This window comes from Balaenoptera ricei, chromosome 6, assembly GCF_028023285.1.
Source record: "Balaenoptera ricei isolate mBalRic1 chromosome 6, mBalRic1.hap2, whole genome shotgun sequence".
Lineage (NCBI taxonomy): Eukaryota > Metazoa > Chordata > Mammalia > Artiodactyla > Balaenopteridae > Balaenoptera > Balaenoptera ricei.
In genome coordinates, this window is record NC_082644.1 from 80,274,137 (window position 1) to 80,287,433 (window position 13,297).

Here is a 13,297-nt window from a genome sequence, read left to right on the forward strand (position 1 = left end):
TTTCCAGGGTAGCTCCCATGTATACAGGAGGTATAAATGGTGTTTGTTAGACTTCTGTTACTTTTCTCCTGTTAATCTTGTATTACAGGGGTGAGGTCTCAGCCAAGAACCTAGAAGGGTGGAGGGAAAATTATTTTTCCTCCCCTCTAAGGACATTTAGAAAGTTTGAGTTATTAACTATTAAAGTCACAGCATTCTCCTTTTTAGGAGCGTAACTATCAATTAACCGTGAGCTCAAGGAAACACAACATAATCCAATGCTAATGGGAAAATGGTATATTCTTAGCCGCCTCAGAAAGGCACAGCATACATGGTTCAAACAGCAAATCTGTGGTGGCCGTCAGACCTTTGGCAGGGCTTACATTACATTACATTTGTTAAACAAGCTGGGTTTTTAAACTTATTTCATAAGTTTATAAGACCTCGCCATTTACACTGGAATATATACACACACACACACACACACACACACACACACACATTTTTCACCGATACAACATATATACTATCTAGAGCCCACTTATCTTCTTATGTCAACTTTGGTTCCATAGTCATCAAATTGTGGCAAAACTAAATTAGAGGTACTGATACTGTCATTAATTTGACTCAGAAAGTTAACATAAAGAAGAACCAACTGTTTTTAAAAAAAAGGTCTCTGGTTGCATGTTAAAGGCATACTTCAGCATGAAGAGAGAAAAACACTCAATTACAAGATTTAGTTAAAAAAATGATAATCCTAGAGGTCTCAAAGCATGACCTATAAATTGAGCCCTCTGTTATGTGATTTTTTTAATGGCTATTCTTACGTACACTTCAATTAAAAAAAACAAAATCGTAAATCACAGTGGTTCTTAAAAATTCTATAAAATATCAAATTCAAAAATTACACAAAAATCTTACAGTCTAAAGTCAAGAAAAGAAATGTAAAAACAATTTGGGAATAAAGACTTTGAAAAAGTTTTGCTAAACTCAAATATCTTACAAGCTCCGCTCCATCACCCATCCCCATCACTGTAGCCGGCATGATGGACTTGGTGCCACCTCTGGGCTGGGCCGGGTGATGTCAGAAGCACTTACAAACAAAAACACTAGGAGCTTGCAAATCCGGTTTTCTGGCCTGGGTGAGAAGTGGGCAGCAGCTTTTTAAACTAGGTTGAATTCCCTCAGGTTTAGTTGTAGAATTGTGTCTTTCACAGCAGCAAACACAAAGCGGATATTCTCTGTGTCTGTAGCACATGTGAAGTGGGAATAGATGACTTTCTCTTTGTCAGGATTCTGATCTTGATAGAGCTTCAGGATAAAGTCTCTGGCAGCTTTGACATCTTGCTTTGGTCCTAGTCATGAGGGCAGTTAGTTAGAGGAATAAAAAAGAAAGATCCCAACTCACCACCAGGTCCTCCCAAACTCATTTTCAATGTACTCTTGTTCTTATTTGGAATCCTTCTTTGAGCCATCTTATCTCTAGACACTCATTTACCTGGGACACTACTTTTATTATACCTTATTATGAACCTGCAAAAGAGTATTTTAAAGTGTCCCCTGGTATCGAAAAATCATACTTTAAGATTTGTTGAAAAATAGTGACCTAATTTAATTTTCTGATTTGGACCACTTTTGAAGAGGTAATTCTTAAGTGAACTAGGAGAGCAAAGAGAAAGAATATGGGGACTAACATAACTGGTCACCCAAGTCTGACTCTAAAGCTTGAGAGCTGTATACTACATGGCAACGTGGTGAATAAAGGGAAAAAGGAGAGTGCTTAAACACTACTCCTCTAAATATCAATGTCAAACTTGGTAACGTTTCTGCACCAGAAATAATTAGCAATAGGGCATAAACTCTCCTGCCTTGGATAGGTCATATAGATAACTTCAGTGTCTGCCCTGTGTCTGGTAAAGGGGCTGCCACACTTCACCTTACACATCGGAAGTGCCAGGTGCTCTGACTGGCCCTGGAAGTGCAAAGGTGAGTCAGGCACAGTCTCTGCCCTCAGGATCTGACTGGGGTGAGAGCTGAAGGCCGAGAGAGAGCAAGGCAAGCCCAGGCCCCCAAGGGAGCATGAGGGGGGTGCACCTACAGTGGATGGGGGTGGACTTCCCAAAGGAGGAAGTGCCTGAGCTGGGTCTCAGAGAACAAAGTGGAGTTAGCAAAGGAGCTGGCAGTGTATTCCAGGCATTGGGAGAGGCGTGTGCGCAGGTGCTGAGGTGAAAACACACAGTGATTCAACTGGAGCTTCCATTCAGAGGTGGGGAATGGTGAGAAAGTCCATTAGAGGCAGATCAGGGAGGCCCCTATGAGCCATGCTGAGAACTCTGAACTGATGCCAGGGAGGCCAGGTCAGCAAGATGGACGCTTACTTACCGGTGTATTCTGGAAAATAGCTAATTAGATGAGAGTACATGATTTTCTCTTCCAAAAGATCCTTCTTGTTTAAAAACAAAATCACCGATGAGTTCAGAAACCAGGGGTAGGTGATGATGGTTTTAAATAAGGCTTTGCTTTCTTCCATGCGGTTCTAAGTGAAAAACAAGAGACTTAGGATAAATTAGAAAGAAAAGCAACGCTTTGGGAACAACATACCAAATCACTGGCTCCACCCATCTGTCCTCCTCTTCCCCAGCTGCCGTCTCCAGGTCGCTGTCCTTGCTTAGGCTGCTGAGCAAGTGGGGTCTCCGGCTGCTATTTCCCTGGTCCCCACCCTCTCATTAATCACCCCCTTCCGGATCTCCTCTCCTGTGGAACTAACGCTCCTGAGCACCTGCCCTGCACCATGCTTGACACGTGTGTAACACAGGCGAGCTCCCCAAGGGGAACAGGTCCCCATGTTACAGGTGAGCATACTATCGTTCACAGAATTTAAGTACTTTTCCAAGACTGTATAATAATAGTACAATCTAGTGGAAGCTATGTAGAAGGACAGTAATCATTTCTGGACATTAGACACTGGCAAGAAAATATTAAATGATCCTAATTTATGGAGAGCAGACAGGGCACATACAAATCTCATCTGGTGGCAAATAATTGTTCTAGCTAGCATTCCGCTCTCAAGTATTTCTAAGAGGAAAGAAACACTTTCCTTCCTTCCTTTAGACTGAGAAACACGAAAGCCCAGCGCACTGGCTCCAGAGGGACATGCCCTAAATTTCTATTCCTACAACTCCCAAACTCCTGGGCCCGCTAGCCTACTCACTACGTTTCTGGAGACCAATTCTGGAATTTACTACCAGAAAGGTAACATCTCACTTGTTTTTAAAGCTTCTTTAAAATTTATTATAATCTTATCAATAATGATCTCCAAGGAAATACAACATATGAAAAAACAATTCCTATACGGCATAGTGCGTGGATGCAACACACATCTACAACTAGGATGGAAAAGTCTGGAGTGGCAACCTAGGATTTTTTTCCCCAGATACCTAGGATTTTTCAGAGAGGAGAAAATATTTAATTTCTAGGCACATCAAGGTAAGGTACTTACCCCTTGCGCACCTGACTAATCCTTTGAGTTTCCCGAGAAATGTCCTAGGCAACTCCTGAGACAAATTTGGAGCTAATTTTTCATATTGGTAACTCAATACCTTTGCTTTTCAAAAAAAATCTCTCCACTGGAAGAGCTGGGCAGCTGCCAAGATTTCTATTCTTCTTTGCACAATGACACTAGTAAATGGGCTAATCCTCCACTAATAAGCTAATGTAACTGTGCTCCTCAGAGAAATGTCTGCTCTCAAGAAATACCAGATAGAATCTGTTCATAATTATTGCCTAATCCTGGAAAGAATTCTTTATTGATTTACTTTCATGCCCTACAAGCAAGAGAGATTTCTATTGTAAAAGGTCAAGAGGTCTTGTGCAAAGGGTAGGGGAAAAGACAATGGTTATCACACAGAAAATACCCCCAACCTCACAAAGAAGTGACTGGGATGGTTCTCCTCACTTTCCAGGCAGATCCAGCTAATGGAGTTCACCCAGCCAGCGTCATGGCAACTCTGCAGAGGACACTGAATGCCTGACTGGGGTGGATCAGCCCCAGCTGCCCTGAGCAAGTCCCTTCCAGGGGAAGCAAAGGGCAGATGCTATCCCAGGCGGGCCCAGGGCAGCTCCAAGCGTATGGCAACCACTCCCCATGCCAGCTCAGCTCGGGACCTCATTCGGGAGTGCCATGGGCCATGGAGGTTGGGAAGCCTGTTCTCAGATGAAGTTTATTAGAAATAGTGTTGTTCAACTTTGGCTGTATATTAACATCCCCAGGGGGCTTAGTGAAGATACCCCCAACTCAAAACCAGGAAATAGGAATCTCTACTATAGGGTCCTAAAGATTTTTTTTTTTTAAATATGCAGCCAAGGCTGAGACCCATGGCTTTGAGTGGCTCTACCCTTTGTAGTGCATTAGATTAGATCCCCAAGCTCAGGTCACACACAGCACCAATTAAATTAATCTCTGGGGTTGGCCCCAGCTGCCAGGTTTTTCTTTAAGGTCCCTTGGGGATTTTAGTGTACACCTAAGTTTAAGAACCAGGATTCTAGGTTAGTGATTCTCAAATTACCTGGGATCTTAAAGATCCTGATTTATTCGGTCTGGGTTGATTCAGAAGGTGTGCATTTCTAACAAGCACGCAGGTGACGCCTGTGCTGTTAGCCCACAGACTTCACTTTGCAGAGCGAGGCGATTTAACCTAAGGGATAGGGTCTAATGCCAGAGCTGGCTGGCTTCTTGCAAACTGCAGAAATAGGTTTCTGTCTTCCGCAGCTAACTGAATTCCTCACCCAGCATACCTCATTGTCACACTCAGCCAGGACCTGGTCGTATTCACTCAGAGCAACCAAAAAAATAATGGAGGTGACACTCTCAAAGCAGTGAATCCATTTCCGTCTTTCAGATCGTTGGCCACCAACATCCACCATCCTGTTCAACAGAAACATGTGACTCTTTGGGGGAAAGGACATGGAATTCACACTCTTTAGGGTCCTCAATAATTTTTAAGAATAAAAAGGGATCCTACGATTAAAATGTTTGAGCACTGCTGCTTTAGGCTATGAGGAACCACTGGATGTTTCCTAGCAGAGGAGGCACAGAATGTAAGTGAAGTTACTAAAGATGCGTGCCGAGGTCACTCAGGTGGAGCCTGCTTGGAGACACTGGTTAGGAAGCTGCTGCAATAGTCCAGGCAGAAAGCTCAAGCATCCACTTGGGCATTGCCCTAACCACCAGAGGGTGCCAGGACACCAGACACAAAAGAGTAGAAAGGCAGGCAGGCAGGCAGGCTTCAGGACCACTAGGCTTCCTTCCAGCCCTCGCCCTTCTTGTTTCACTGGCTCCTCCAGTTAATCTACAAATCCTTTCTGCGTTAGCTGGATGCCACCAGCTTATGGAAATGAGTCCAAGGGGCCTCTCTAGAGTAGAAAAGCATGTACTTCAAGAGTGCTGGGCCCTGTCTAAAGGGATGGCTGCTACACCACTGCAGCAACTGTAGCTGGACAAAGACGCAGGCTCGCTATTGGACCAGATCCTCCAGCTTTTCAAGAGAAACTATCCCCCAACTTACCAAGAGATAGCAAGTGTTTTAAGCAAAATAGCCCAATCTTTATAAATACTGGCTCAAAATTTTTTTTAAATGTCAAGTGGGCTAAAGAGAATACATCTGTGGACCAGATTCAGGTTCTGGAAGTTGCAAGCAGCAGTTGATTCTGAAAAGGTTTGGATAAATTTATGGGCACACAGGCATAGGGCATGTGCTTGCAGAGATGCAGAATATCAAGGGGCTCGATCAGAGGGCTCCCCCGACATGACAGTGCTCCAGAAGCACTGAGATGCAGTTGGGGTATAGACAGGACCTGGACACGGCCCGACTGTACTTATGCTGTCTCAACTAGACAAGCGTGTGTAACAATTACTAGGAGGAGCAAGGGAACTAACAGATATAAAAGTCCTTTGAAATCTGCAGTGATAAATCTTGGAGAAGAGAATAGAAGGGAAGAGAAATATTCAACAGTATCTTCAATCTGTGGGTTACAGAAATACACACCTGTGTGTGTGTGTGTGTGTGTCTGTGTATGTGTGTGTGTTTTACACATAAGAATCATTCCAGACATCAGTAGGGAGTCTCTTCTTCTCTAAGGGGAATAGAAAGGTGGTTTTCTCTCCACTGTAGGACTTAAGACCAACCACAATTCTAAATACCCTGTGATGGAGAGGGCCAATATTGCCCTAAGAGATGGAAGCCCTTTTAGCAGTAACACATTTAAGACTCCATTTGGGGACTTCCAAGCCTGGACAGATTCTTAACGGACTATGTCGGGGTGACAGACTTACCGAAAGATGATGTTTTCCAAATCAAATGGGTACTCAATGATGCCGGTTGTGGGCACTCGGACACGAAGCACGTCTTGCTGCGTTGGCACGAACGATGGCATGGCGATCCGGTCAATGTCAGTCAGGTAACTGATGTTAGAGAACAAGATGCTGAGAAGGGAGAAATGCCCCTCCAGGGAAGTCACCCCAACTCACAGTGACCCTACTCAGATTCACCAGTGACTTTCGTGAGAGCCAACACTCCAGCCCTCCTACAACTGTGTGGAGAGAATATGGATCAGAAGCCTTCGTGAGCCTTCTGGGGAATCTGCAGATCTCGCCTCTCTTCCTTCTGGTTCTCAGCTCCATCACTCTGGCCAGTGAGGGAGCCAGCGGGGCCACAGGAGGAGGAGGTTGGAACAGGCCCTCTGACATCTCACGTGTCCTCCTCTCTCCAAAGGTCCTTCTCCCTCCCACACGCCCTCATCCAAGAACATTACAGAATGTAGATGCTGTTCTTGGACACTTGGCTCAATGAGTTAGTCCAATGGGAAGTCCTCTCAAAATGAGAAAAAGTTCCTTGTTACACTGGGAAACTGAACACCTAAAATAACCCAAAACTTGTCTTGGATTATTTTTGGCCAAATATTAAAGCCCTAAGCTTAAGACATGTCACTTTTTCTGTGGTAAAACAAGAGGACACTACTTTTTTTTAATCTTAAGGCCTTTTAAAGAGGCACTTTTGCGTAAATAGCTGAGGCCCTGGCCAATGATGGCATTGGTGACTTGGAGCCCCCTGCAAACAGAGGTGGCCCCGCCTTCTCCCCCCCCAAGCCCCCCCCCCCACCCCTCACCTACCCCCTTACAGGCAGAGCTCACCTAGGTCTGCTGGCGCTGAACGTGTGGCATGAAGGGGAGCCAAGAGGTAACAGGCAAACCCTATTCCTGTGCAGCCCTCAGCGCAGGAAGCAAACCACTGGGTCAGCATTCTGTGACCCACACCCCCATGCACGGCCCCAGGGCTTATCGTCATGGACTTCCGTTTGTGATATTTTGATTTACACCTGTCTCGTTCCACCAGACTGTTTGTTCCTTCAGGGCAGAGAGCACCAGTTGTACCCGTAGCCCTTACCTCAGTGCCTGGCACACAGGAGACACACATCACATTTTTGTGAAATGAATGCCTGTCCAAATAAGCAGACAGTACCAGCAGAGTGGATGACAACCACTGACCTGGACCAAGGAAGTGCCCAAGTGCCTGGGGTCTCGCCAGTTCCAAAGGCAGGGCACTGTCCGGGTCTGTGAGTGCCGTTTTCTCTGTTGCAGCTCTGTCCACCACCCTGGCTACTCCCCACATTCTTCTCAGTGGACTTGCCCCAGTTTTCAGGGCTCCACTGAGTTCTACAGCAGGCCCAGTGGCTCTTTTCCAAGTTGATCTACATCAAGAGCCCCAGCCACTCCCCAGGGCCTTCACAGAAGCAAATGACACAGGCTGTCCCAGGGAAGGGCCAGGGATGCCTTGGCTGAGTTGGAACTGTCCCCGGCTCCCCAGCTGTCAGAGGCAGTCTGCCCTCCTCCTGGGGACACGGCCTTCCTTCCTGCGAGCTGTCTTCTATGCTGATCCAACCACGTACCAGGGCTTATTTTACTTCCTTTTCCTGCTTTGCTGCTGTGTTGGACCTAAATGTTCCTGTACTCAGATTTGGTTGTGCTAACCTGGATTAATGTCATTCAACACTCAGCCTGGGACAAATGCCAAAGGGAGGCTAGTGAAACTGAGGAGGCAAGATTCTGGTTTCCTTTCCTGCCCGCTGGCTTGTCCAGATGATGGGTGAATTACCCACCCACACCAGCTTGGAGGGCAATGACAGCACCTGAAGAGAAGGGGATGGGTCTGGGGAAAGGATTCCAGGGCCTTCAGAGGGCGGAAATGACACAGGGCAAGAGGGAAGGAGCTGAGTTGCAGAAGCAGGAATCCTCACCCCTTCAAGAAGGACCATGACAACTATTTGCCCAGTGATCTGGCTGATGGAGGCACTGCCTTGGGAAATTCTTAATAAAATCAAACCCTGTGATCTCCGTCGGAGAGTGTGCATGCAGAACACTTATTTCTTTTTATCTTAATGGATTACTGATTTAAAACTAGAGCCTTATGGATCCCAAATATAATGTGTAGGCAAACAAAGGGCTCCCGGACTGAGCTTTCTCCATGGCTGGGCCCGCAGAGCCTATCTCGCCCACTAGAGGGCAGCACCAGATCAGCCACTGACGGGTGTATTGCACTGCGCTTCCAAACTCTGATTTTAGATTTTAGGGCAATTGGACCTGCTGTCTACTGATCAGGAACCCAGGAGGCAGAGGGATATGGAGAGGGGGAAGTAGAAGCCAGAAGCAGATGCAGTCCTGGTTTAAATCAGATAGTTTCAGCACCCCAAATGAGATCAGTCCCACCAAGGGAAGCCCACATTTGACTTACCCTCTCACTGAAAAGGACAGAGGCTTAGAACTTGACGAGGAAAGGTACATATGGGCAGGGAGAGCTATCTGGGGCTCCACAGGGGGACTGAAGATTTCAGGAGGCGGGAAGAGAGGCACCCGAAATTAAGAGTGGGATACAGACGAGCAGAAGGGAGGTAGTGTGGCCCCCGGGTGCCGCATTTTAGCAAGTAGCTCATTTCTCCCCCCTTGAAGTGTGGCCATGCTTGCCTGAAAGCACCCTGGGTGGCCACAGCCTGGGGCTCTGTACTCACTATCTGGCAGAGTCTGACAGCTGGTATTCCCTCCTCCTGTCATAACATTCCTGGATTCCCGGGTCCTGCCAGAGCTGCTTGATGGCCTCCACCTGGTCCCTGGAGAGAGCGGAGACCTTGTCTACGTCCACTTCTCTGATCAGCTGGGCATTTTCCTGCTCAAAGGAAAAGAGAACCTTTCATTAGGCAAAGGAAAGGAAGCCAACACACTGATGACTTGGGGACTAGACTTGCCCTGGTCCGTGGATTAGGGAAGATGTCCCTAGATGCTAGGGTGTGGTGGGTGGTCTCTAGAAGAGCTGCTCACAGACAAGCCACTCAGTTGCAGCCTCACTGGGTGGAGATGATGTGGCTGCTTAACTCAGTGGAGAGCGCCAGAGAAGGCCCAAGACCTGTGGCCTTCGGTCCCAGCAGTACCCCGGGGGCCAGTCTCACCGGCATTCAACACCCAGTTGTGAACAGAGAAACACGGGAACAACTGATCATCATTGATTATCATCGTACTAACAAACATTACTTCCTCATTAACATGCAACTCATTTGAATACGTGCATAGCCAATGGAACAATTTAAAAGTAACATTATTGTTAGTGGCATACCAAGGGTGGGGTAAGCAGGTCCAGCCCAGTGCAGGAAATAAAGGCGTGCGTGGTCTTCAGAGCATTGAAAAATAACACCACCAACAATCACCAGTCGGCTTTCTTTCTCTTCCCTTTATTTTTTAAAAGATGTTTTAATAGACTTTACTTTTTAGAGCAGTTTTAAGTTAGAGCAAAACAGAGAGGAAAGTACAGAGAGTTCTCATACAGTCTGCTTTTTATTATCAGCATCACTAATAAAACTCTTTCCCACTGGGTGGACCACACCCAGCACAACCCTCACACCATGACACTGACTGCTCTAATATCATGTTTACTATTCCATCACTAAATTATTATTGCTCTAATACTACTGCTTTATTATTCCAGTAACTGTTAAGATCATTATTGCTGTAATTATTACTGTTATAGAAGTTATCATTTATTACCCACTTACTATATGCTCAGGGCTCTACATATATTATCTCATCAACAGAAGGCAAGCCAGAGGCCAGAAATCTTTCCAAACCTTAGCAAATAGAAATGATAAGACTGGCCTGTATCCGCAACACATCCCTGTGTTGGCCCCAGAGACTCAGCATCCCATCCCTGGCTGCAAGTTGCAGCAAACAAGAGAATCCTGCTGAGGGAGACAGGAGCCCAGCCTCGTCTTCCCTCTGCCATCTTGCTGTATCTCACAGCAATTACATCATGCACTGGCAGCTGTGAGTCAGCAAAGCATCCTTTGGCAGCTCTGATCTCCTGCACCCCTTGAAAAGTCACACTCTTATCTTGCATTTCTCATCATGAAACCCAACAGGAGGTTGGAGGAAAGGGAGCTCTTATAGATTCACTTGACTCAGGGAAAAACCAAGGGCTGTGATTCAATCAACACAACTTTGCCCTACATCCATCAAGAGGGAGTACAAACTCTTCCCCTAGACTGTGGGATCCTCAGGCAGGTAGAGGATCTTGGCAGGGTCTCAAACAAGGTCTAGGCAGGCTGGGTTAGTGGCAAGTGCCTGGGCGGGGAATCAGGACCCTGAATTCTAAGTAATTCTGTCGGGACTTTTAAGGAACCCAATAGGTTCCCTGCCTCAGCATCGTCATTTGTAAGAGGAGCCAGTGATTTTCAATGGGAACCTGATTTATAAAGTATCACACAAATGTAAGCAGAACTCGCCTTATTATTGCAATAGATGCCTAATAAATATTTCTTGTTTGCCAAAACAGGACACAGTGACAGCCCTTAAACCAGGATTTCTAATCCTGCCCAGTGGCACATTTTGTGTCATGTGCCCTATCGTTAGCCAGAGAGAACAATAAATGGAGAACATAGACAGTGTCTCAATGGAGCAAGAAGGCTGTCTCCCACTTCCTCCCCTCCTCTTGCCACTCTCCCACCTCCCAAATATGGTCAGATGGTCTCCACTGGAGGATGAGGATGACAGAGCTTCCCAGGATACCCCATTTGGCCACACCAGGCGTGGTGAGGGCGCTGACCTGGGCATAGCTCTAAATTATCTGTTTTCCCATCTTCGTGACAAGTCAGGAAATGCCACAAGGGCAGAGCCAATGTCTTACTTATCCTTACATCCCAGAACCTCGTGCAGTGCCTGGCAAATAACAGGTGCCCTCTATGGATGCAGGTGCCCAATAAACATCTGTGGTGCACATAAAACTGTATCTCTCTAACAGATGGATAACCACGGGGAAATAACAGTGAAAGAACACTAGAGCAGGATGACGGAAGCCTGTGCCGGGCACGGTGGGAACACAGAGGAGCTGGGAGACAGGAAAGCCTCCCTAGTGGAGGAAAGGCTCTGGTGACTCTTGGCCAATTGGTCTTAACCACTCTGCCCCTGGCGCAGTCAGCATCTTTGTTTTTTGGGGGCAGGCCTCTTGTGTTGCTTTCCTACACGTAACTGTTAAATTCAGCTTACCTGCTGAGAGGTAGCCCTGTGAGAATCATCAGCGATGTTGCAAATATTTCTACCTCTCCTCCTCACAAAGGCAATGAAGTACTGTACTCTGTGGTGAAGGAAACATAAGTGGAAGCAACGTCTGTCTCTTTTAGGAAGAAACTTTAAAGAACCAGTGAGTAATTCACCACCTTGCCTTTTGTCTACTGTGGTGATTATCATGGGATAAGACGGAGCCTCCATCAGCCAGGCTTCCTGAGCAACAATAATGAGCTAACACACCATACTGCATATGGAGCATGAGTGAGAAATCAACTTTTATTACGTAAGCTGCACTTTGGGGGAAGTTTGCTACTGCAGCATAACCCACTCTATCCTGACTGATACATGTTGCAATGGATAAACCCAGTGTTTGGCTCTTCCAGTAGATAGAAAAAGTGGATCCCAGTGAGATATTAGAGAGGAATACAGGCTTCTACATAGGCTTCTTGGGGGAGAAGTGGAATTTGGGGAAAAGACATAGACCTGGGATTTCAGGTAACCAGGGGAATTCAGCCAGGTGAGAAAAACATATTGTCTGTTCAGACCAGCGAGGGGATTTGGGCAGAATCTTGCTTGAAAGAAGAGGAGAACAGAGGCTCCTTAAAGAGCCCAACAATTGGGACTCTGGTTTGGAACAGACTAGACTTAAGGCGGCCGGAAGGATTCCAAGTCCAGAGGTCTCCTGTCCGTCTTTGGCTCCTCCTGGTTAGCTCTCCCACCTGTCTGGATCCATTTTTTTAAACCTCTTATTTTGAAATAATGTAAGACTTGGGAAAAGGTGGGGAACATGGTACAAAGAGTTCATCTCTGCCTTTCCAGATTGCCCAAATGTTCATAATTTCCTACCTTGCTTTATCATTCTCCCCACTCCCTCCACATGTGTTCAGACACACACCCATACCTGCACACATAACTCACACATATATATTTCTCTGGAAATATTTGAAGGGAAACTGCAGACACAATGCCTCTTTATCTCTAAAGACTTCAGTGTTATTTCCTAAAAACAGACATACAGAACTTCCCTGGTGGCGCATTGGTTAAGAATCCGCCTGCCAATGCAGGGGACACGGGTTCGAGCCCTGGTCCAGGAAGATCCCACATGCTGCAGAGCAACTAAGCCCGTGCACCACAACTACTGAGCCCGCGTGCCACAACTACTGAGCCCATGCGCCTAGAGCCCGTCCGTGCTCTGCAACAAGAGAAGCCACGGCAGTGAGAAGCCCGCGCACTGCAGGGAAGAGTAGCCCCTGCTCGCCGCAACTAGAGAAAGCCTGCGCACAGCAACGAAGACCCAACGCAGCCAAAAATAAATAAAATTTTTTTAAAAAACAGACATATATAATCATATATAAAGATCAAAATCAGGAAACTAACACTGACACAATATTGCAGTCTACTCCTCAGACCTATCCAAAGTTTGACAGTGGTCCCATAAAGGTCCTTTATCTGCCCAATCTAGGCTCACATACTGCATTTGGTTGTCACTTTAGTCTCCATCTACCTGGGAAGGCTCTGTAGTCAGAGGAGCCCTTTGTGTTACTCTGATCAAGAATGGCCTGACAAGGATGCGTTCTTTAGTCACGAGTCATCACAAGGATGGCTGGTGGAGAGAGTGGCACAGCCGAGGCCCCAGAGTATGTTCCAGGGGCAAATATTACAAAGGGCAGAGAGGAATGAGGAAGAGGGTGACCTGGTTTTTAAATAAATTGTATT

General features: G+C 46.4%; 1 protein-coding gene across 1 annotated transcript in view; it reads right to left on the reverse strand.

Annotated features, from left to right (window-relative positions):
* Nucleotides 1-261: 261 nt before the first annotated feature.
* Nucleotides 262-13,297, reverse strand: part of GNA14 (G protein subunit alpha 14) — a 208,182-nt gene continuing 195,146 nt past the window's right edge. Inside the window, exons 3-7 of the mRNA XM_059924961.1 lie at nucleotides 9,040-9,194; nucleotides 6,311-6,439; nucleotides 4,774-4,903; nucleotides 2,362-2,515; nucleotides 262-1,334 (exon numbers count right to left, since the gene is read on the reverse strand). Of these exons, the coding sequence (XP_059780944.1) occupies nucleotides 1,144-1,334; nucleotides 2,362-2,515; nucleotides 4,774-4,903; nucleotides 6,311-6,439; nucleotides 9,040-9,194 (759 nt within the window). The 3' untranslated portion in view covers nucleotides 262-1,143. The remainder of the gene's footprint in view (nucleotides 1,335-2,361; nucleotides 2,516-4,773; nucleotides 4,904-6,310; nucleotides 6,440-9,039; nucleotides 9,195-13,297) is intronic.